General features: G+C 41.1%; 2 protein-coding genes across 2 annotated transcripts in view; one reads left to right on the top strand and one right to left on the bottom strand.

The window, feature by feature from the left end:
- The window catches only part of VAPA (VAMP associated protein A), a 30,438-nt gene extending 24,951 nt beyond the window's left edge, over positions 1-5,487 (top strand). Inside the window, exons 5-6 of the mRNA XM_040549993.1 lie at positions 3,566-3,742; positions 4,708-5,487. Coding sequence (XP_040405927.1) covers positions 3,566-3,742; positions 4,708-4,866 — 336 coding nt within the window. The 3' untranslated portion in view covers positions 4,867-5,487. The remainder of the gene's footprint in view (positions 1-3,565; positions 3,743-4,707) is intronic.
- Positions 5,488-14,021: 8,534 nt separating this feature from the next.
- The window catches only part of APCDD1 (APC down-regulated 1), a 31,301-nt gene continuing 21,195 nt past the window's right edge, over positions 14,022-24,127 (bottom strand). Inside the window, exons 4-5 of the mRNA XM_040549992.1 lie at positions 21,879-22,200; positions 14,022-19,565 (exon numbers count right to left, since the gene is read on the bottom strand). Coding sequence (XP_040405926.1) covers positions 19,114-19,565; positions 21,879-22,200 — 774 coding nt within the window. The 3' untranslated portion in view covers positions 14,022-19,113. The remainder of the gene's footprint in view (positions 19,566-21,878; positions 22,201-24,127) is intronic.

Below are 24,127 nucleotides of genomic sequence, written 5' to 3'. Positions count from 1 at the left end.
AGGAAGAAACTGTCATACATTGACTGTTAGGATCTTACAGAAATTTGTTTTGAACTTTCTTTAAAGCTGTTTGATTTGATGGTTAAGTGGATTGTTAGAGTATTTATACTAGATTAAATGGATGGGAGGGGTGTTTGGTATATAACTTTTCAGGCACGTGTTTTCACTGGGCCCTGATATTCACATGAAAACATTGTTTGATGGCTGCCTCTCGTAGCCATTCATACATGCTATGCTATGGATTCATGCAGGGTTGACAATGAGCTCTTACAATCTAGAATAACTTCGTCACTTCACAATATCAGGGCTATGTAATTTTTTATGTTATTATGAAGTACTAGAATTTAGGCAACTATTTCAGCAGCCAGCTGAGCTCCCCACTTATAGCACGTGGCAAAGGTACATGCTTAGAATTTGTACCTCTGGGTTTGCCTTCCCTGTCTTTCTGTCTTTTATGGAAACTAGTTTTAGGAACAGGTTGTCTAGAAAGCTGAAGTTAATTGAGGTAAGTCTGAATTCGGATGTCTGAGAAACCATGTCCTAATCAATTAACTGAGATGAATCTTCGAGTAGGAGGCAGATTTAAACACTTGACAAAATTATTTACTGCTTCTAATACTAGTTTGGCGATCATGGAGAGAAGCAGAATTCCAAATTACACTGTTGTCAATATGCATAATGATGTATGGAGTGAATTATATTTAATTTCAGTATGAATACTGATATTCAATATGCATGGTTTCTGTGTTGCAGTGCAAACAAGTTAGTGTTGTCCTTTACCTTATAATTGCCATGGTAGCTTCATTTCAAATAGTTTGAACTATTGCCAAAAATTATTGTCCTTCTATTATTCATATTACTGATTTGCTTTAGCGTTATAATGCTGTCAGATAAAAGCGGAGTCTTCAGTACCACATACAGGGAAAAGCAAATTGGATCATTTGCTTTTTAAAGTATTAAGTGCTTTCCAGTTTTAAAAATTCTCTTTCTAATTCAGATGAATGAGAAAAGGAAGTACTGATTAGAAATTAATACATGCGCTGGGAATCCTAAATGCATCTTTTAAGGTAGTGGTACAGACAGGTAATCAGACCAAAAAATTAAAAAATTCCATTAGCTCTTTCATGCTTCTGACTTCAAACAAAATCAATTCCATTTGTGTAGGAGATGACAATTTCATTGTATATGGACTGAAGATGTCTGTTTTATGTTGCCTGGTATTTGCAATAATAGTTAACTGTCTGTTATCTTGAAGCTTTGTGGAATATGACTGAAATTCTTATGCATTAACACATTTTACTCTCGTTCTTTGATTATTGAATCTGAATACTGTACATTCTTCTTTTACCTTTTTATTTTTTTTGGTGCTGCTTTTAGCATTGCGAATCAGAGTGCTAATGCGGGATGCTAATGCTATAAACAACCTTATTTGCTTTGTGGCTTTGGCTTTTCTTTTTTTAACATTTTACGGTTTGTACATTAGTCTGTAAGGTATGTTGGGGAGAAGTAGCATGAATCCGTGCATCTAAAATCTTATAATTTACATGCATAAAGGGTCTTCATGCAGTCTGCTGGCTAGCTAATAGTTGTCTTTGCAACTGTTCTTTTAATACAGTTTTTGAGTGTAATGTGAGGGTAATATGGTCAGTATAATGGTCTTTTTTATTTTTTTGGTAAAGATTAACTTGAGATGCAGGCTTTTATTCAGCTATAAGGTGCTTGTGTATGTGAAATGCTAAAACTAAATTTTAAGCATTAATTATCGACATACTTAGCTAGCTACCTTCTGTGTTTCTTACCCTCTTGCTAAATTGCATTCTAGATACAAGAAAATAGTACTTGCTTTTAGTTTTACAGTAAAATGTGAGAGAAATGTAACGCTTTTTTACAGAACTAACTCTTTTTATACTTGCTTTAATGTAATAGCTTCATAGTATTGACTGTACATAATCTTTGTATTTTTCTGAGTAGCAGCATGGGGTTGCAAAACCTAATGCTTTAGGAGTTGATTTAGTCACTCACTTAAGCCTCGCAATGAGAAACGTGCCAAGACCTGAGGGTGAGGCTCACATACCACCTCAGGATGCAAGTACTTCAGTTAGCAACCTCTTTCTTCAGATGCCTACCAGTCATAGCCAGAAGATAGACATGAAGGAACCAGTCAGCGGGGTCAGGCAGCAAAGGAGGTTTGCTCCAGGGAGATAAGGCTTAGGTCTCTATTGAAGTTTCTGTACTACTGAAGGAGTTCAGCTTAGCTAGTGAGCCAGTGAAAAAAGCGGTACATCTTTCTCTGTTTACTCATGATACAAGTATGCTGGTCTTTCTAAATCTAGTTAGGAGTACCTGTGTAGAATAGCAGGATTTGGCATTTTGCATTGCAGAAGGTGTAAAAATGCAAGTAGATGCTGTAGCCCAAATAATTGCTGTTTGCATAGGAACTAAAGAAAATCTTGGAAATCGGATTATTTTTTTAATTGCTTTGTTAATACACAGATATGTTACTTTTTAATAGGTTTTCTGTTATATTCAGATTGGGCTGCTTCACATGCAGCATAGTGGTGGTCTAAGTGACATAGCCGTGTAGCCAGTCAAGTAAAAATAGAGAAGCTTGAATGTACTGCCATAGGAATGGTGTTTTTTTATGAATGGTAACCTGAGCTATACAGTAGAATCCATTCTATTATTATTGTATACTGAAGGTCATTGTATATCTTGAACAGAGCTGCAGGAACTGTATTTTTAATTTTATTTATGGCTTTCTGGCAGCTTTTTGTGTGGCTCCTTAGTTGGGTTCAAAATTAGTAATGCATATTGGAGAGATGCTGTAAAACTTAGATCCCATGTTTGTGCAAAACTTGTTTTTCTCTAGTAAGAGGTTCTCAAAGTGTAAAATATTTTAGCCATACATTATGTTAGTCGTAATACACCCTGTTTTCTTTCTACTTTGTTCTGCTTCTTACTATTGCAGGATTATTTGCTTCCTTTTAGAATAAAATAGTCCAGTTGGAAGGGACCTTCAAACATAATGTAGTTTGACTACTTCAGGGCTAACCAAAAGTTAAAGCCTGTTATTGAGGGCATTGTCGAAATGCCTCTTGAACACTGGCAGGCATGGGGCATCAACCACCTTGATAGGAAGCCTGTTCCAGTGTTTGACCACATTAACAGTAAAGAAATTTTTCTTAATGTGTAGTCTGAACCTCAGCACATCTTTGTGCTGTTCCTGTGTGTCCTTTTCTGCTTATTTTTTTCTGTCAAGTTCAAATGCTATGTGGTGTATTTTATGCCATCTTTTGGATTCCTGCTGGGTTGGTGTTAAGCAGTTAAGTATTTCTTTTTGTCCCGGTGGCATTTAGTACCAGATGTAAAAAGGTCAGCCGTCTCGTGCTTTTTAATACTTGTGCTAACTGGAATTGAACCAATAAAAAGTCTTTTATTCAGACAGTTTAAAGTATAAACTTAATAGAACTACATATATATAAATAGCTGGATTGTTTCAATTTTAAGCTGTGGGTAATTTTTCTCTAGATAAGTAAAATTCTCAAGTCATTCTTAATATTTGTAGAATGATATAGATGCAAGCAAACCCGCTCCAGTACAGAATGCATCTAAGCAGGATGGACCGATGCCAAAACCACATAGTGTTTCACTTAATGATACTGAAACAAGGAAGCTAGTGGAAGAGTGCAAAAGACTTCAGGCAGAGGTTATGAAGCTGTCGGAAGAAAATCGGCACCTGAGAGTAAGTTCTGCTTCCATGTATGCATTGAAGTGGCTTCACTCTTCTTGAGTGAAAAGTCTGGCTTGTGATTAGGCTTAGAAATGCGTATTTCAGAAAGTAGGTGCGATTGTTGGAATGTCAAGATTGATTTGCAATGTGATTTTACTGTCTTGTTCACAGTGTATTTTATATTCCTCAGTCATTGGGTCTTTGGGATTGTCATGGATGAAATACTGAAGCTACACCATTTTCTTAAAAGAAATGCAGTAAATATAGGCCCATTTAAGGTGGTTTTAGTTACTTGGTGTATCTCTAATTTAGATTTAATAATTAACTTTTAATAAAAGCATATTATTATTCATTCTTAAGAATGAGTAAATGAGATCCAAAGTGGTAACACTGTTGCACATTGTTAGTGAACAAGGACAATTGGTTGACCAGCGGAGGTAAGCAAACAATACTTTCCAGTACCTTTATGTAAAGGTGCCCTTTCAGTAATCTGTAACTAATTGATAAGTGATTCTACGTGACTATTCTGTCTATTTGCTTTTGGGTATCTAAAAAATTAATTGGCCGCGGTAGCCTTTTAAAGAACTCATAAGTAATGATGTTTCTACACCTGTAATTCTGCTGACATTGGAATATTTGGAAAAATAGAACACAGAGAAGATGGTTCTCCTTAACAATAAGGAATTACTGCTGTTTAGTTCTTACATAGTAAGTAAAAGCTGGATTCTTCATTGTGCCTAGCAAGAATTTCAGAATCTTAAGCAAAGCAGTGGATTGCCTATCCTTATTTTAAATGTTCTGGCTTGCTGTGTTCAGATCTTGGGTTTTGGTATGATGTAATATTATTTTTCAAATTATTTTCTTTATTGAAATGTTCGCCAGTAAATTTGGCTTTTGAGTTAGGTTTTATACAATTGTAAAGAAGATGTCTTCATAATTTTCTTCCATCTGTGTTTTTGTTTTTCTCCCCCCTTCAGGATGAAGGCTTGAGGCTCAGAAAGGTAGCACACTCGGATAAATCTGGATCACCCACAGCTTTGGCTCTCAGAGATAATGGCTCTAATTCTCTTCCATCACTTCTTGTTGTAATTGCAGCCATTTTCATTGGATTCTTTCTAGGGAAATTCATCTTGTAGAAAGAATGAGTGAGAGAAGCATGCATGCAAAATGCAGCTTCTTTTTTTTTTTTTTTCTTGGCCAGAAAAAAGATTTGTTTACCTACCACTTCATTGGTAGTATGGCCCAAGTGACCATTTTTGTGTACAGCATCATAACAGGCTTTGCCTTTAATGATCTCGCACGGTTAGAAAACACAATCTAAAAAGACAAACTGTTCGGCTACTGGACAAAATTGTACATTAAGTCATCAATAGCAAGTGTCAGTTGCACAGTCAGTCCTTTATGAAAATTCATAAATAAAGAATTGTTCTTTCTTTCTGTGGTTTTAATAAGAGTTCAAAGATTGTTCAGAGTCTTGTAAATGTTATTTTAATAATCCTTAAAAATTTTATCTGTTGCTGTTACCTCTTGAAAAATGATTTATTAGATTGCTAATCCCACTCATTCAGGAATATGACAAGAGGTATTCTGGGGGAAATGGTGCCTCTTACTGTGTAAATTTTCTCCTTACATTACTTTGCTAATATCATGGCAGAATTTCTTTCTTATCCCTCATGAGGCATTGTTGAGAGTTCTTCATCCTTACAATCCTGTCCCATAATATTTAACATTACAAAAGAAATAAAATTGTTAACAGATTTTCTGCTGGGTAGCCTGTTTGTGTGTGTCGTACTTTTAGAAGGGATTCCTAACAAGTTCATTGTTCATGGCAATTTGCTGCTTGTAACAAATGGCTATTTTGAGGTTTATTTGCATAAGTCTCTGGCTTAGACTGTTGTTATTGAAGCTTGGAGGAAAAAAAAAGGGGGTTCCATTCTGTCTGTTTTAAAAAAAAAAAAAAAACCAAAAAACTGTTTTCTGGCTGCTTTCAGCTATAGAGGAGATAATTGTCAAACTTGTTTTGGGACAGAATAATTTGGATATCCAGCAGGTACAAATACCAGACCTGAATGTTTTCAATATATTAAGAAATTGCTTGCATTGTGTGGAAGTGTAATAATCAACCTTTTGTTCCATCTTTGGATCTTTTGGGTGTCTTCCAAGATTCAACATTTTTCTCCTTTGATTTCATAAGGGTACTTAATTCACGTATACCAAGTTATGGTTTATAACTCCATTTTAGCCGATATTCAAAAATGCGATTTGAATGATTCAGACACCCATAATGAATTCCATGATGCAGAAGAGTTGATATTTACCGAGTGAGTCTTAGTTGCTCACGTTTTGAAAATTAAAGTCATTTTTATGCAACTCTTGGCAGACCTACCTGTGTTAACCATATATAGCTAAGTTTTAACGAATGCATTTTTGGGGGTCTAAAATGCTTCCCTGCACTTAATCTCATGTCTTGCCTCATCTCTGAATATCATAAAAACAAACAGTAGTAATGGAACAAAATATTATCTGTACCTTTGACTAAGCTTAATCCAATACAGGGAATTACTTGTAAACTGAAAAAAAAATATGGAAGGGATATACTCCTGTAAGCGAAATTGTGTATGCTTTTGGACAGCTTGACTTGATGTGGTGCAGCTAAGTGTGTTAGACCTTGGTATATGCACACGTTGTGTAGATGAGAAAAATGTTCTAGAGAAGATGTACATTATCTTGGTTGCCTTTGATTTCTAGTGATTTTTTTAAAGAAAACTATAATTACATCATGTTCTGTTATTGTTCTCTGTGATAAACTTTTTATAAAATTTTGCATATGTGCAAGGAAGATGAAGAAAATACAAAAAACTGCTTATTTTCACTTAAGCATGCGAGCACAGGTGTTTCCAATTACTTGTTCCAGTGTCTGCATTCAAGTTGCCTTCCATCCCAGTGACTGGAAACATTATGTTAAGGTCTTGATTATTTTGGTTCCGCTGGTTCAGAGTGGTGTAATTCTCCCAGTTTTTTCTCAAACAGAACATTAACGCATCAAACTTTCATAGCCTGTTCCAAACTGATTACGTGGAAAATAATGAAGGCAATAAGTGCACAGGATGTAGTTTGCTTGAGACAGAGCAGTTAATCCTGCACTGAAGGAAAAAAAAATCCCCTGGAAGATCTTAAAATGTTTACAGCATAGTGTATAGAGGTTTTCAAGGGTAGCTAGCACTTTCAGGACTTGAAGATAGAAAAAGGAGTCATTGCTCAATGCAGCCGACTCAGGTTTTGATGTCTGGCCGCAGTGAAAAGGAAAAAAAATAAGATAAAATTGGACTGAAATTCTCTCCATAAATACTGAACAGGTGGTTGTAAAACTTTGGTCATGGTTTGAGTGATGTCTTCAAAGTGAAAGTGTGCAGCAGTCTCGTAACCAGTGTGCTTACTAATGGTATAAGGAGACTGTCTTGGTTTTCAGTAATCCCTTCATAGCTGTATATAAAATGTAATGCTACAACTTTTTTGCTCTCAGGAGTCACTTTGGATGAGATCAACTGTATTCAGTGAATTATGTAATATGGATTAAATTGTTTGTCTTTGTTCCTGAAATGGTTAGAACTTCTTGCTTTGTCTGCCTGCTTACTTGTGTATGTAAGCATGGGGAAATACAGCCTCCACTGCTCCTAGTGGTAAGATCAGATGACAATGCCCATGAAGTCATGTGAGGCCACATGTGTGTAACTTCAGTTAAATATGCATCACAAGTCCCATTCTGATTTCTCAAAAGGACAAGATGGAACAAGTATACAGTATCAAAGTATTATTTTAAAGATTTTCTGAATATATCGCTTTACAAAAGGGTAGTGTGATGGTTCAGGTGGAAAAAAAAAAAGCCTTGTTAAATAGAAAATATAGCTTCTGTAGTAATTCTGGGCACCAAATTTAAGCCACATTTTAAAATCCATATATGTATATGAAGTTCATTTAAAAAAGTTATTTGCATCAACGCACAATTTATTTGTGCAGTTCTACTCATTCTTGAAAAGCTGTTGACAAACTATTGTCCAGGCTTGCATGTCTCTTGCTGCTATGATTGAAACCAATTTATATATGAGAAGCAACCAAACACTAGCTTGAAAGTTCATTATCCTCTTGGGAGGAGAAGGGGTGGAGGGAGGAGGTGGAAGATGACATCTTGCCAAAGGGGAAAAGACAAAGTCAATAAGTAAAGCTTATTTTTCAGGCCTTCCTCAAAGATATTAAAAGCTGAAGTGTTAATAAACCATTGAAAACGTAGTAGTGTCCTTTTTTTTTTTTTTTTTGAAACTTCTCCCTGAATATTTATGTTCGGTAGACTTTAGGATGCTGAATAGGTGTATCTAGGTCACTTTACAGGCGGTGTAACTGCCCTGCTTCTTGGTACTGCAAGTAAGTAGCGGGAAGCTGGCTTGGATGAAGATTCGGTGCTGGAGAGAAGAGCAGGTGCTTGAATCCACCCAGCACTGGGGATGCTGATGACTTGTCAGATTTACAGTAATCATGTCAAAGAGTTTTTCTTTTCCAGTCTGGAGTCCCAAACATTTATTCTTGAACAGACTTGCCAGGGCAAACTCTTGCAAAAGATGGAATGAGATCTATGTGGTTACTGAGCAGCCCTAATAAACACTAACATTAAAATGCCCTGCTCTTCGTGTTTACAGGTGGGATAAAATTCTGCACCTTGCCTTTTTAGCCATGTTTCTGTGAACGTTGTACTTCACTGCTTTGCTTTCTACACTGGTTCCTGGCGAGTGACTTTATGGGCCATGTGCTGGAAGCTACATCCCTTGGGTAGCACAGACCGCTGCTGCCACAGAGACTGGCAGCGTTAGTCTGGTGGCACGCTTAAATGTTGGCCGAGATGGGGTGTTCAGCACAGGAGTTTGTCTTTTCAAGGGATTGGGCTCCTGTCTGGAAGGGTTGAAACTAATGAGAAACAAGACTGATCTCTTTGTTTCCTATCTGAACTTCTTTTCCAGGGCACTCAAGTAGTGTAACCGAGCGTATCATAGAAGTTGGTCTGCTGTGCTTTTGGTCTTGAACGCAGGGTGCGCGTATTTAAGAAAATTTGCTAACAGGTTTGCATAAGCATTGACAGCGATAGTGTTGTCTTTTTAAAATTTTGTCCTTTAAATGACAAGTGGCTATGTAGAAATGAGGTCTTGTACACAAACAACACGGTTTTTGTCTTTTATCTACTTTCCCAGTGCTACTAGATATAAGTACTTCCTCTTTTGCTGGGATGAGGGTTTATGTGTTTGTGCAGTGAACCAGATTTGGAAAGTGATTTGAATGAAACCAAATTTTTCATCTTGGGCAAATTGTGTTTAATTTCAGTTGTATAAGCATCTCCCACGATGTTAGAGTGCCACTTTATCTAAAGCTTCATACCAGTTTATATGACATTGATGACACTGCCACTGGGGTATTGAATCCCTGCTTATACAGTAGCTGCTTCTGTTGCTGGCAGCAGTGGAATGCTGTTCATCCCCTCCCTTCCCTTTAGAAAAGTTTTAAAGGGTGTTACGGTATCCAGGCACAGTGGCATGAGACAGACAGCTATGATTATAGCTAAGAAGTCTGAGCTCAGACACTTGAAATAAATGAAAAATTAATTGAAAGGTGACAGAAATAGTTAATTCTTACCTTCTAAACTTGTGTATAATGAACGTCACACTGTTTTTTTCTTAAAGTCAGCCTGAATATCATCCAAGTTCTCCGAAAAATAAAAAAAAAAAAAAAAAAGCTGTAGTCTTGAAATAACTTTCAGGATGTTCTTGAAAATGTATCTTTCTACTGATGTTCGTGCAGGTTTAAGTGCTTAGGTGAATTCAGAGATTGTCATTGGTGATCAGTGTCTATCCCATTCTCAGAGTGGTTGGTAACGGCAGTCTTCATGAGTCTCTCAGTCTGCCTTGTAAGGATGGCTTATCCTGGTTTTAGAGATTGGGAAACTGAGACACAAGTGTTGGGACAAACGACTGGGAAGAGACGATTTGGGCACAACCACTGTTCTCTAGCATACTCTCCATTTTGGTTCTTGTACTATTTTTTTTCCCTGGGTTTCCAAAATGCTGTTTTACGTTGCTTAGAAACATTTCTCAGGCTTTTAAAGCACCTTCTCAGAGGCTTAGTTGTTGCCTTTCTCTTCCTGAAGCTGAGTGTTAAACAGGCAGAGAATGTGGTTGTTAAGTGTTAAACAGTGGGTTGTGCTCACCTGAATTATAGCCCAAACTCTACTAAAAGACGGTAGCCAGGAAAAAACAACAACAACAACAAAAACCACACACACACACACACACACACACACACACACAAAAAACACCAAAACAAACCCAAAACCAAGAAAAAACCCACCATCAGCAACCGAAAAATCCAAATAGTTTGGGCACGTTGTGTTCACAGTATTAGAACATGGAAGTGTTTGTGTAGCAGAAGTTCTTGTGGAGCCAGGTCTGTTTGTACTTTCCAAGTCAAAGAAAACACTCCTAAATCTATACAACCACGGCGGCAGTGGTATGCATTGCTCTACCTACCCATGGGAGTGGCAAATTATTTTTCCATTGCTATGTTGATAGTCCAAACTGTGCAACCATGGTTTTTGGAGGCACTTCCTCAGAAGGCTCGTTTAAAGAGTAGTGATGATGATGATCTAGCGATTGCCTTGATTTATAAATGTGATGCTCTGTTTCTTAATGTTTGAGAGGTGTTGGTTTAAATCATCATATGGGACAGTTTGGTTATAGAACTGTGCTTTGGAAAGGCTCAGGAGGGAAGTCAATAGAAAAATCTTGAACCCTGGGTCAAATAAGTTCTCTGGAGCTCTAATCTGAGCTGCTAGAGTGCAGCTTTGATAAAGTGAGTGGTTTGTAGAAGATGAAAGCTCATGCAGCAGCTAATGTTCCCCACAAACATATGCTAGAAATTCGTGTGGCGTTCTCCAGGAGCAGGGATTTCTCGCCATCCTGAGGGTGTTAAGCCTAAAGCAGTGATGAGTCTTGTAAACAGGAGAACTCCAGGAGAGAGATTTTCCTTGTATTCATGCCTGGGATTCCTTCAACTTGATGGCACTGCTTTCAGACTTCAGTTTCTTCTATAATACCTTGAAATACTTCAGCCCTATGGCCTCTTTATTTCATGTCCCAGCTTCGAGAAAATCAGAACAGATTGCTTTTCTGATTAGGGAAAATTATCTCTTCATCCTGCCTCCACAGGAACCAGATTACAATGGCAAAGGAAGGTCAGAGCATTTGCAGAAAAACTTATTTCTTAAAGAGACAAAGTTTATGTGATTGAAGCATCTTTGGGCTTCTTCCTCCTGTGCGAACCTGAAATCTAATTCAAGCCACGTCGGATAGCTTGATGTTGCACAGATACCAACTACCTCCGATTACAGGGCAATTAGAGCTGAGATAAAAGACATTGAGATTGGTGCTCCCATCAGGGGCAAGCCTGCACGGCGAGCTGAAAAGCTACCTGTCCTGCTCGCTGCTGTTTGACCAGTTGGTGCTGGTGTGCTTGCCAGGCTGTCAGCATAGGCACGGATCCTCGGCGGCTGCAGCCCAGCACTTGGGAGCAGTGTGGGTGGGAGATGAGTGTATTGCAAGAGGGCAGGGTAGTGGGAATGGGGGAGAAAAATTGAGCTGTTACGGGGATACGGTGACAGAGGGTTTGTTGGGGGGGAGGGGGGCTTGGCTTACCTGGGGGTAGAAGGAGGTGATGCAAGAAAACTGAAATAATTGGATGAGAAATGCTGAAAGTTGGAGGAAAGTATAATCTGGTATGCATGCACCCTACCCTCACTTCTCCAATGTGCTTGCATATGCTACTGATTTAATGATTGCAAGTGGATTCAAGGAGGAATCTCATATTCAGAGCAGCTGTAACTGATCTCAAAGCTTCCCCCAGTCCTGTGATTTTAAGAAAAAGTGGATTGTGGTTGTGAGTCCACTTCTAGAGCTATGCAGAAGTTGCATTTGTGGAACTAGAGATGATAGAAATGAAGCAGCTAATCACAGGCAACAATTTTTCACAACATAGCCCACAGCATACGTACAGGGACCTCTCGATCTCCTTGGCTCCTGTGATGAGCGTGGTGGCGAACTGAGCTCGCCAGGTGCTGTGTGCCTGCAGCGTGGTGCGCTAGGTGAGCCACACGCACGTTAACTCCCCTGGGGCACGGGTATTGTGGGTTATGCAAAACCCTGGTGTGTGTTTGTGTACGTATTTACGCCTGTGTACACACATCTTTCAGGGTGCCTGCATGCTACTGTGCAAACTGGTGGTTACAGCGGTCTGGTTTACTGTGGGACTCCGTAATTGTACCATGTTTGTAGCTGCCTCAGTTATTGCTATGGATGCGTTTTCCTCTCCAACAGTTTCTAATTTTAGAGCTAGTTTAAAATTACTAGTTTTGAGGGCACCTGGGTGGGGAAACACTTCATTCTTGCCAAATGGGAGCCACCTTGTCCTCCCCGAAATGCACTTTGAGACCTACAAAGACAGAAACAGGAGGCTTGAAGGAGATGATGCTGAAGCAAGGTGGATTTCCAGCATCCAGAAGCGTTTGCTAATGGTTTTGTGAAAGGCTAAGATCTCAGTTGTCAATGCAAAAGCTTTCTTTATTATATTTTTTATTATTTGGGAAATTCTCCCAGTCTTAGTCTCCTGCATGCTCCCCTTCGTGTAGCTATGCATTTGTTACATTCATGGTTATCTCCTTGCCCTGTTTAGAATCATGGAAATTAAAGCACTTGCTTTTATAATAAATTGGGTAGGCCAATAATAGTTTAAGATTTAAAATGGAGTATCTGTTAAAATTCAGTATCATTTTTTAGCATATATAGCGTATTTGTGAGTTTATGTAGCTCTTTAAGTAGTTCTAGTGAATGTGTGATACTAGTCATTAAAAATTCTGGTAATTCCAAGAGTAATGTACATATGAGTTGTGTATGTATATGCGTGTATATACACGTTCATTTTACAGTTGTCATATACATTTTTGGATAGATGGAGATACGTTGAGGCAGTATTTGCAATTTAGTAATAGTATTTTCCTCTTAGTATTTATTTAAATCAAAACGCGCGGAAGTGGTTGGTACAGCTTAAATCATGCAATCATTTCCCCACTATCCCATATGGACTACAGAGAAGGGATTCCCTTATTTTATGTTGTGTAGGTTCAATGAGTTTTTTGCCCTGATCATACAGCACCAGGCACGCAGAAGGCTGCAGGGGCAAAGCTTCATTTTGGCATTTCTTAACTCTTGAAAGTGTAACTTCTGAGATCCCACGAAGGCCGGTGTCGCTCCAGTGCCAGTCTTACGTGATTGTGCTTTAAAAGTGACTGCACTCGGGTATTTTGACACCTTATAATTATTTTCGTTTAACTGCTTCTCTGCCTCCTTGCCCATCAATCACGGCGTGCCGCTGGTAAGGTCTCTGAGGTGGGTGGGTCGTATTTTCGGGAAAATTGGCAGGAGAATGAATGCTCAGCAAGTTGCTGCCACCAGATGGCAATGTTTTCTTATCCCTAACTACTTCTGAAAAAAGTGGAGGCTGCCTCCTTCGTGATCGGTTCAAAAGCCCCTGGCACACCAGTATCGTGTGGTATGGTTGTGTCCAGCAATACCTTACAGGGCAGTTAATACAGGTGATGTCTATATATCGTTTTGATCATCTTCAGTCTTCTCTTTGGTGCTAAGAGAAATGTGATCTGGTAGTTGGACATTTAATTAAATCCACAATGCGTCTGTCTGTCTAGGCAGCTTCTGTCCCCTGGCCAGAACATGGTCCGAGCCCGTGCTTTTTCTGTGGATGGAGTTGCAGAATGCAGCAGAGTTAGACCAGGAGATCTCAATCCTAACAACTCCAAATGCAACCTTTCTCTGTATGTGAAGGCAGCGCTATCTCGGGCAGTTCTATTTCTCATTTTCCAATGGACTGTCTTGGAAAGGACTGATGCCTTTCCCTTGGGAAAGGGCTGTTAGGAGCAGTGTCTGCCTGCTCTGAGGCGGTGAGCACAGGCAGTTCCCGTCACTGGTAGTGGCAAATTAATTCATTATTGGCTTGGCTTGGTACTTCCATAGCTGGAGTCCATCTGAGGGACTGGTCTGGAGCAGACTTGTGAAGGCCAAAGGCTGGGGAGAAGGAGTTTGGATAATTGCTCAGGCCAACAGCACTGCTTCTGTAGCTGTTGAAGGCACTTGTGTTTGGTTCCTCACAACCATATTTATTTCTGAGTAGAGATTTTTTTCTTCTTTTCTTTACTATTATTTATTGGTGGCAGCAAATAATAATTAGAAAAATCAACACTGATAGCGCTAGAGAGAAGATTAGCATGAAAAACATCTTGGAAAATACTTCAAAGAGGAATAAAAAGGAAAATTAAACAATAAAATTCAGAGTTAGTGGTGTTGGTCTTCATTACCTAGCCTTCCTGTTTGTGTCAGGGAGGGGTAAATTATGCCACGTGGAATATATTTATGCCTGAATTCATCCATGCCCACAGCTTTGTGTGGAAAGGGAGGCCACTTCTTTCAGACTGTGGCTACTGCATTTGGAGTGCCTTATAATTTAGGGCATGCTTCCTGAAAATCAAGCTCATCTTTCAGAGATCTGCTGTCACGTTTCCAAAAATCCTGAGTCACTTCTGAAAACTCAGAAATCGATCTAATGCAAAGCTTTTGAAGCTGGTGGTGGGAGTCTCATTGACTTCATTTCACCCCTTCTCTTTGTGCGAGCGAGACAGTAATGAAACTGCACAGCACTGAAGAAAGATGCTTTTGTTACCCTGTGGCTTGCTTTGCATTCTCAGTTCATTTTGGATTTCTCTTTAAGAAAAGCATCCTTTCTACTCCCTGCTCCCTCCCCCAGGCTGTACCCTTAGAGCAAGTGAGATGCAATAGCAGAATAGTAATGCCGTTTCATCTGATTGCAGTTCATTTATGAAAAAATATTTTCTTTCTGTGGAAACCACACCCTTTGTACTGACACGCAGCTGCTCCGACCGTGCTAACCTTGCAAGCCAACACCATCATTGCTTGTGGTGTGCTTCCAGCCTGCATTGCGGCTCATTTTATTCAGAGAACCTAAAGATGTGCTGCAAAACCCAAATCACCCCTGCGGCATTCATCAGAGCTTTTTCTAGTGTTGTGTTCTCAAGAAAATGATGTTTTCTTCTAAGTGGTAAGAAATGAGCTGTGCACAAGTCACTCAACAGGGATTTTGGATATCGCTTTGAGACGTGTATCACTCTATACTGGTGGTGAGTCAACAGAAAACTAACATGTAGGGTGCAAAGAAATCCTTTTTTTTTTTTTTTTTGTTAGGCTTTTTTTATTTCAATCAATAGTTCAACAAGTGCTTAAACTTCCCCGGCAGTTTAATCTGGAACATATAGTTGAGAAGAAAAATATCTTCAATAGCTTTACAAAAATAAAAAGTTTTCTTTTTTCTCTTTAAATCCTGCACTTTAAGCAAGCACACTCCAACTCAAGCAAGACAGACACTGCATCTTAAAATATGGACCTCTGGTCTTAAAAATGACATTCTACCCCAGGGCAGCAGGCACAATATGTAAACGGTATAGAAATAGAGCAGGTACAACTGTTACAGCTTTCTGATCCCTTCTTTCTTTTTTAATAGCATGTATTAAAACAAGTTGCCCAAGAGATTCCTCAGGTTACTGTTTCTTCTGCCAGGTGGCTCCTCCAGGAGGACATTACAGTGGTGACAAGCGGAAACCTTTCACCTGTTCTGGCAACCCTGGCAGTTACTGAAGATACCAACATTAATTGTTTCCCTCTTTAATGCTTCTGAGCTTTGGTATGGGACAAATGGCTCAGCTTGTAGGTCTTCCACTGCCAAGCCACTTGTGGCTTAACTCCTTTGGCAGTCAGGGCTGCCAGCACACGAGGTCAGGTTGGAGAAACAAAATGAATGGAGTATATTGTCACAAATGTGTATGGGGCTCTGCAACAGTAAATTTAGCACCTGATGAAATGAGGAGATCAAGGGAGCTCAGCTCCTAGTCCTGGGCCTGTAACCTAGGAGACCCCTTGCAGAGCACGTGGGTTGACAAATAACACGCACACTCTGAAGGCTGACTTATCTGTGTCCAACTTGGCTTCTATTGGCTAATAGGAAAATAGAGGAAAAATATGTAGGCACAAGGAGGGAAGCTGGTGCAGCAGCATATGCTAAAAACTCAGATCATAAAATTATGTTTCAAGTCAACAATACAAATAAACCAAAAGAACCATAATATACCAGAGCCAAAATAAACCAGGAGCAGATTCTTTTTTTGTAATGCATTACAAAGGTCTCTTTCTAGCACTTCCTTTTTAACCATCTCTGGGTGATAGGGGAAAAAAAGGGACTTCTTGTTTGGTTTGTACATTGTGTCACGTTTGCATTTAGTGTAGCCCTATGTCTGGGCAAAGCTAGGTTGGTGCAAGTCTGATACTCAAAATAAGGATCTAACTTGTAGTTTAGGTTTGGATGTGCTTTTTAGAGGTAAGAACTAGACAGGTCTTTCTCTTGAAACCGTTGTAATACTTCTGACGTTAAGCAGTTTACGGAGGAGCGACAACACAGTCATAAATTGTGGCTCCTTGTCCTGGTGAATGTGGAACATCGTGCTGTGGAGTGGCTCTTGCTGTTGGGTTCCATCCCGCATTTCAAGGATGGGCAGATTTCAGCTGGGACTTGTGTTTGTGTGGGTCTTGTGTAGGGAAGGGTCAAGGTCTAACAGCTCCTAGCCATTTATATTTTTCCAGAGACGAAACCACCTAATGTGGTGAAAGAAGCTTGTCTTCTGTGGTCTAAGGAACATCACACCATACACATCCTTATAAATAGAAACTAACATGAACTCACTCATGCACCTATGTCTTAAACAGAGGTCGGAGACTAAGCTACTATTTGGAGGAACTTGTCTGAGATCCTGTAATAGCTCAGCAACTCATTTGGAGATGTGCTGGTGTAATTTTGCTGAATAGAAAACTTGAGGTCTAGCTAGAGAAAACCAAACTCCTATCTGGTCTTTAGGTTCTCTTTCAGAGACATCATGTCCCTATCTTGACCCTCTGGTGAAAGCTGTGCTCCTGATGCCTCTATGCTAGCAACTATCCAGAACTCTTCAAGGTTTGATGGAGTGGAGCGGTAAACCATTAAGAAATGCTAAGCAGAGCAGCTGGCGTTCTTAGGGCTTGATTTATCACGGTGAGCTGGCTTTCAGCTCCTCCCAGCAAGCCGAAGGAGGATCTGGTACCAGGTGAATGGATGAATGCTTTCTCTGGTGGCTACTGAGTCACCCTGAGCTCTGTTCCTGCCTCTTGAGCTATTTATGGGTTTTCTGTGACATTTCATGTCTGGGGGAAAAATGTGAAAGGTGTGATGTGGCAATGAGAGCCTGTGGTTGTTCCTTCCCCCTCTTCCTCTTGCTGTCTCGAAAACAGGTGAACCCATTTCTTTACCACTCAGGGAATTCCTGTCAAAGGCTGAAACCAGCTTGGAGCAAACTGTCAAGAAGGCACAAACGTTGAGGAGGTAGGGAGCCTGAGTATAGCCATTTGCTACTTGGATGGCTTTTTCCTGCTTGCTTTGCTAGGAAGGTCCATGCTATCGCTGTTATTTCAAAGCATGCTTTTGCTGTGTAGCACGTGGTATGAACGCTCACCTGTGCGAAGCTGAAAGAGCTTTATTCAAGATGGGCTTTTCCTATGATGCTAGAAATGACACATTGGAGGGTTCTTTCTCCCGTAGTACAGGACGGGGCAGCTAGAAGCTGCTGCTGATGAGACGCAGTGACCTTACTCCTTGTGTTTCTGTCACAGGTTCCTCCTGAGAGCCAGGACTCGCGTGTATATCAGTAAAGGCCTCCAGGCTGAGCCGTGCCCTCGGCTTCCTCCCTGTAAAAACTGGGGAGCATGGTTCATCCATGAGCTGTACCTCCTTGCTGGCCTTAAATATCTCCCCCACCCTGTCTGCTTTCATCCATGTCAGTGTGTACACAAGAATGTATTTGCCGCTGGGAGAAAATCAGAGGGTTTTCAGAGCAGGCGTTGTTGAGGGAAGCTGAGGGCTCTGCCTCTCTAACTTTCCCAGTAGTGTCTCCCCATACCGATATGGCATACCAAGCTCGGTGAATCCATGTGTTTTGGAACTGTCTAGCAAGTAGAAAAGGGAGGAGGCGGCAGCGTTTGTGCAGCTCTTGCTCCTTGCTTGGGTAAGACCGTGCCAGTCTCCATCCATCAGATGGATGTGGGTCTGCTTCCTGCTGCTCTCCTGCTCTCTAAGCTAAAGGCAACACTGGGGCCCATGGTGGGCTTGCTGCCGAAACCCTGTACCTGTTCCTGCTAAGGAACTTAAATCATTAAAAACAGGCCACGGAGGAGGGCTGCAGAATGTGTTGGAGCCCCAGGTGCTTCTTTGTTCATCCACCTGGCTGATACAACATCCAAGCTACAAATACTGCATGTGGGGTACACGAGGCCTCACCAATACGGGAACAGAACAAGCCACTTCAGATTTCTATCAGCAACTTACCTGTGCTTTGTATATCTGACAGGAAAAAAATGCTTTTTCTGTCTGGCTTTAGGGGGGCTTGGCTGTAACTATTTACTTGATTCATAGGGAGGTCCTGAAGCAATTACATAGCTAATGAAATCAATGAGAAAATGTTAAGCCACTGATTATTTTTACAACTTAAGAGTTGTAAAAATAGTTTAAATTATTTGGAATATTTTTCAACTTGAAGATATCAACCATTTACCACTGTCTCAATGGAGGGCTGTTGATTTGCTGTTTCTGTTGAGCTGTGAGATAATGGCTAGATAAATCCTTGTAGGTTTTCTTCTTATATACATATCTACACCAGAGTCCTGAAGTCAGAGGGGGAAGCTGCTGTCACAGTATTAACACTACACTGAGTCGTTCCCCAGTTAAATTCTGATGAGAAACCGAGCGTTGGGCTGAGAAAGTACCACAGTGGTAAAATGGCGGAGACAACTGAAGCAGGATCTTAATGTTCACCCCAGCAGTTAAAAAAAAAATAATAATAAAAGGAGACCCCGTCCCTCCCCCCAGAAGTCTGCAGTCCTAAAGTGCAATTACTTTTGTGCAGTCATGTCAGGCCAGGGATCAGACTGGACGAAGTTCAAAGCACGAGAAACATCAAACGAGTGCTGTTTGTGATTCAAGGGGGGGGGGGGAAATAAGGAAAAGAACAACAGTTCTCAGGCATTCAAGTGCATCAAGAAAATAAACGTCCCTTTCTTTCTGAAGAAAAACAACCCTCAGTCTTATGGAATCCTGGCTTTGTAGTCATGAAAAAGAGTTTTTTTTCACTTCTAGCTGAGAATGTCCCAATATGTCACAGTACAAATAAACAACGCCAAAGCAAGAGCTGGGGCACTGGGATGTTTTGCTGGTGCCCCGCTGCTATACAGACGTATTTTATTTTCCTCTGGTGACTCCTCAGATCTGGGCGCGGACGAAGCGCACTGAATTAAAGGCATCTGGTAGGACGTGGCTCTCTTTTCCGGTCGGTCGGGGCTGGACCCGTCACTGGGCCTCTGGCCGTTGTACAGCAAGTATCTGCCTCTGGCGTCCTGTTCCATCTTGAAGATTTCGTACTCGGTGTGAGGCAGGCGGATGCCGAGCGCGATGCAGCCGTTGGTGTGGGTGACGTCTTGTTGGACCCCGACTTGCCAGGAGCCCTGCGCCCCGCACTCGTTCCCGTTGAAGACGTTGAGCAGAGAGGCTGTGGATACATCCATGGGCGTCACTTTCATGTGGTTTACTGCGAGTGAGGAAGAGAGGAGATATTAGCAGAGGGGCAAAGGCAACATGCTGGTTGGGGTGTACCCATGAAATCAGCACTGAAATGGGGGCTCACCCTTCTGTCTGCCCGTACCGGACAGCACCGTGTCCTTTGCAGGCAGGACCATTAGCATTTGATGAAATGCATGCTAAAATAGGTGAAGGAAGAAAATTGCAAAATGCTTTTGAAACTGATCCTTTTGCTTCTGTTCATTGTGTCTGATGCTAGCAATGTCACAAAGGTTTAAGTCAGACGTGTTGCCAAATGGGTTTAGCAGCTATGGGGATGAAGTTATTTTAAATACGTCCCTTGTGTACGTGCTGGTGCTTCCTGAATTTGCTTAAGGATGTCTTTTAATCTAACCAATGGGAATTGCAGCAGCTCTGAATCTCTGTTCTTTCTTAAATCAATTTTCTTGTACTGTAGGTGTGGCCAGGAAATCTATTTGCATCGTTTTACGTTTTTGATGTAATTGCTTTGTGTACTGAACACACACACACACAAATTCAGTTGAAGAAAACCTGATGGCCGCACATCTCAGTCAGAGATTGAGCAGAGCTTTATATAAATTCCAGGCAATCCTTTCCAGATAAAGCCTGGTTGAGACACATAAAAGAGGAAACAATAAAACTCTGCTCATATTTTATTAACACCCATATTTATCCATAAGTAGGACTGTTTAGAATCTATTTTTATCATTTTAAAACATATGCTACCTCGTAAAGCTAGTGAAATAATAATTTCCAATTGTAAAATTTGTAAGATACTACAATCTTTATATATTGCCTGTAGTTTTTGCATGAAGTAATTCTGAATTAGAGAGACTTCTTATTATCTAAACAGTGACTGCAGCTTGCAGTATCAAACACAGAAAATGTTGCAGCTTCTTCACTTTGAAGTTACCTGCATACCTTTCATAGGTATGCTACCTTTCACAGGAGTTTAGAGCACGTAGACTTTTATTTTTCAGATGAGTTTAAAAAGTTGAGAAAAGCCAAATTGAAAGAGCCTGTGGAAGCTGAAAAGAGATTATTCTTGGTGTGCTTTTGGTACTGTATATCAAGAAAAGGGTTTCAGAATAGATTGGTGCTGACCAAAACACAAGTAAATTACAAACCCTCATGCCACCCAACACCCCAAACTCCCAAATTCTCATACAGGTCATTAATAATGTACATATTTTTTTATACTTAAATTTTTATACTTTATACTCAGATTTTTATTCTGAAGTTTTACAAGCAGATATTTGACTCAAAGGCTCAACAGTTCATGTTATTTGCTATAGTTGGCATAAAAGGTAATCTATAGAGAGCGAACCTAGAAGTTTTAAAAGAACAAAATTAGTGAGCTTGCTCTGTGAGGTAAATTGGCATGTTATCAAACAGAAATTCGAGCAAAAACTGGATTTTACTCTCGGAGCTAAGCTGGAACATGCTGCATACAGCTAGAAAGAACAAGAGCTCTGACAGGCAGGGATATCTCCTGCCTCCTATGAAAATCCTAGATTAGTAAAACATTTCTCAGAGTTAGATATTTTTCTAAAGTGGAGACATACAAGAAGCTATATGCTTTTCATATGGCAACTGAAATAAGGAGGGTAAGAGCCTACAGTATGCTCGGGGTTTCCACAGGCTCCACTGGGGCTGGTGCCATGGAGGGACGTCGTGTTTTGGAGATGTTTGTTTGTGCGAGTGGTTAAAACCACCGAGCTCTTTCTAAGCAGGCTGCTGTGGGGGTGTTGTATGAAAAGGCTTTTCAGCCACGGGGACCTGGGTAACGTCACCACTGAGTGCTGCTTCCTGGAGTACTCGAGGGGGCTGTTAGGTACATCCAGTATTCGCTGCGGTGGGATTAATCAGAGCTGTCTTCAGGGACACCACTACTTGCTCTAGTCCCCCTTGGAAGCTGATGAAAAGACACATGCTACTATATCTGTCTTTGTCAAAAAATGATTTATACCACTTATGACCTGAAATGCCTTCTGAAGTCACTTTTTTTTTTTTTTCTCTATGCTGAAGGAGCCTTAGGAGCATGGATCTAATCTTGGGCACTTTGCTTAGATGCTTGAAGTCTGGCCACCAGGCTCCAAGACTTAGTGATGTGAAGACTTACTTTCTTGTGTTGTACTTAAGATCTCTCTATTTTGCCTCAAATGAGTATTGCTTCAGTGGTGTAAAATACCACTCATTGCCTGGGCAATCACAGAAGGCCTAAAACTGCCCAAAAAAGGAGTAAATCCCTCCAACAACAGCATGAACTCGTTAGCAATCAAACCACTGTGAGTCACCCTACCTTTGAACACAAACTCCGTTCCCCCCATCACTTTGGACGAATGCACTCCTCGGCTGTAGCGTCCCTTGGCGTAGATGGTGAAGGTGGGGTGTTTGCAGATGGGGTCGGAGTAGTGGTAGTAGTGGCCTTCCCAGGTGTTGTTGTTGTCGTGGAAGATGAAGTGCCGTGTGAGGAAGAGCACCTCCGGCCGCACCTCGCAGCGCTGGCTCACCCACTCACCGTGCAGCCCGATGGTCAGGTCCGCCTTGGGGGGTAGGATGGGAGGGTGGTGCTCATCGGAGCGGTAGATGATCCTGCACGCAATGCACGTGCGGTCGTGGTTCTGTAAGGAAGCAGAGAGAAACCCTCGTTAGGTGTTACCTGCCAAAAAGGGCAGTGAATCGGGGCATTTGTTTCGTGCTGAAGTGACACCAGCTTCAGGTTTTACGGAATACGTTGTTACTTCTTATGTTTTTAATGGTTTTCAAAGCACCTGAAAGGCTGATTTGTCCTTCAAATCACACAAGATGTTGTCAGGCAGTAATTTGCTGTGGTAGGGACTGGGAAAGTCTCATGTTAGAAATGAATACATTCGTTCAGTTCTTATTTTGCACTGATTGCTAACTTTGGGTGCTGTGGATGGACACAGGTTTTCCATGTTTTCCGTTTGGGCAGCAGCCTGGGAGAACAGTAACCTGCTATTTTACACCTTTTCAGCTTTCCTGAGCTCTAACACAAGCTCGTGAAGTGTACCCTTTGTGTATCTAGAGGAGTCTTAACTGTGGCCTCTGCCAATTTTCTTCTCCGTGTCAGGCACACAGCTCTGCTGACGGCAACGTGGATATAGGGATGTAAGTGAGCTTGCACAGAGCATATATGGCCTACTGTCACTGAACATGATGAAAGCTTTGTGGCTCTTTCCACCAGGAATGAGGTTTGTGGTGTCGGTCAGGCCCGATGAAGGCCCACAGCAGAACTGCTTTGTTGAGCACCAACCTGATCCACATGCCCCAGCTTCCAGCCACGTCCCTGAGGGGCGAGGCCATTTTGTGATGCGTGGATGGGGCTTCTCGGAGGCGCTGCCCACCACGTGCTTGCATGGTGCTCCTAGTGCTAATCACTTCTGCGAGAGGCAAAGACCCACAGCCAGCCATTGCCATCATCTGCTGAGGATACCTGATCCCTCCTGGAGACAGGGGGATGAACAGGGTGGGTTCTTTCCATCACCTAGTTCGTTCAAGCTGTGAGGAGTTTTCAGAGTGCACTGAGCTAAGAGCTGAATCTCCCACACAACCGCTGGGGAGAGGGATTTATACAGCATGACCACTTTTCCTTCATGCCCCTTTCCAGTCCTCTTCTCTGTGATCTCTCTGAGCTCCTCCCATTACATAAATGCTCAAATTCATCACTAATATTTTAAAGCCCACGTGTGACGTTATGGAGTCAGCGTTTCTCTATTTGCTATCTTCAGCTCAGGGCACACTTTAGGAACCACATTTACACATTCTTCATCTGTGCCCTCAGTTTGTCTGATGATACAACCATAGGTAGCTTCCGAGAACCAACGCACAACTCAGGCAATGCATCCCTTTCACACATATTGAACAGGGTTTATATTTGTCTCCCCTCCAGATCACAGACATCAAAAGTCAGTGAAATCAATGAGCCTGCTGCCAGCTTCACCAGGCTGTAGAATAATGGTCTGTCTGCAAAATAACTATAAACGATGTAGCCCAGGTTGACCTGAACCAGCGTTGGCCAACAGACCTGCTCTGAAGAGGAGGCTGGACCTGCTGACCTCCAGAGGGGCTTTCCACCCAAAACCATGTGGTCTTCTGCAGACCATGTGTCAGCATGCTACAGAAGATGTCATTCTTTCCCATTGTGGAGCTTGTTAACTAATTTAAAAATTCATTTTCCAGCTTCTGCAAGCAAGTACAGGGGCCATCAGTATGTTAGTGAAAATACAAAGTATATTTAATTAAGTAAATAAACTGGAACTGATGAAGTTAGCAGATGTGCCATTGTATCTAACAGCAGAGACTGGTGCAAAATATGTGGTTCTGAACACCAAAAGCACGTATAACACACAAGGACTGTAAAACTGGGGTGATTTCTGAGACTGCAAGCTTCAATTTGGGCTTTCTTATTTCTCTCAAGAGAGAAATCAAGATCCAGCCTGTCTTTCTATTTTGCTACAGGCTTCTTGTGTGACCTTCCCATGGACTTAATCTCAGTTCACAGAAACAGACAATTACAGGTTTTCTGTT

The sequence above is a fragment of the Cygnus olor genome, chromosome 2 (genome assembly GCF_009769625.2).
Source record: "Cygnus olor isolate bCygOlo1 chromosome 2, bCygOlo1.pri.v2, whole genome shotgun sequence".
NCBI classification, from domain to species: domain Eukaryota; kingdom Metazoa; phylum Chordata; class Aves; order Anseriformes; family Anatidae; genus Cygnus; species Cygnus olor.
Note: the sequence above shows the minus strand (reverse complement) of the source record. Positions and strands in the feature narration are given on the sequence as shown.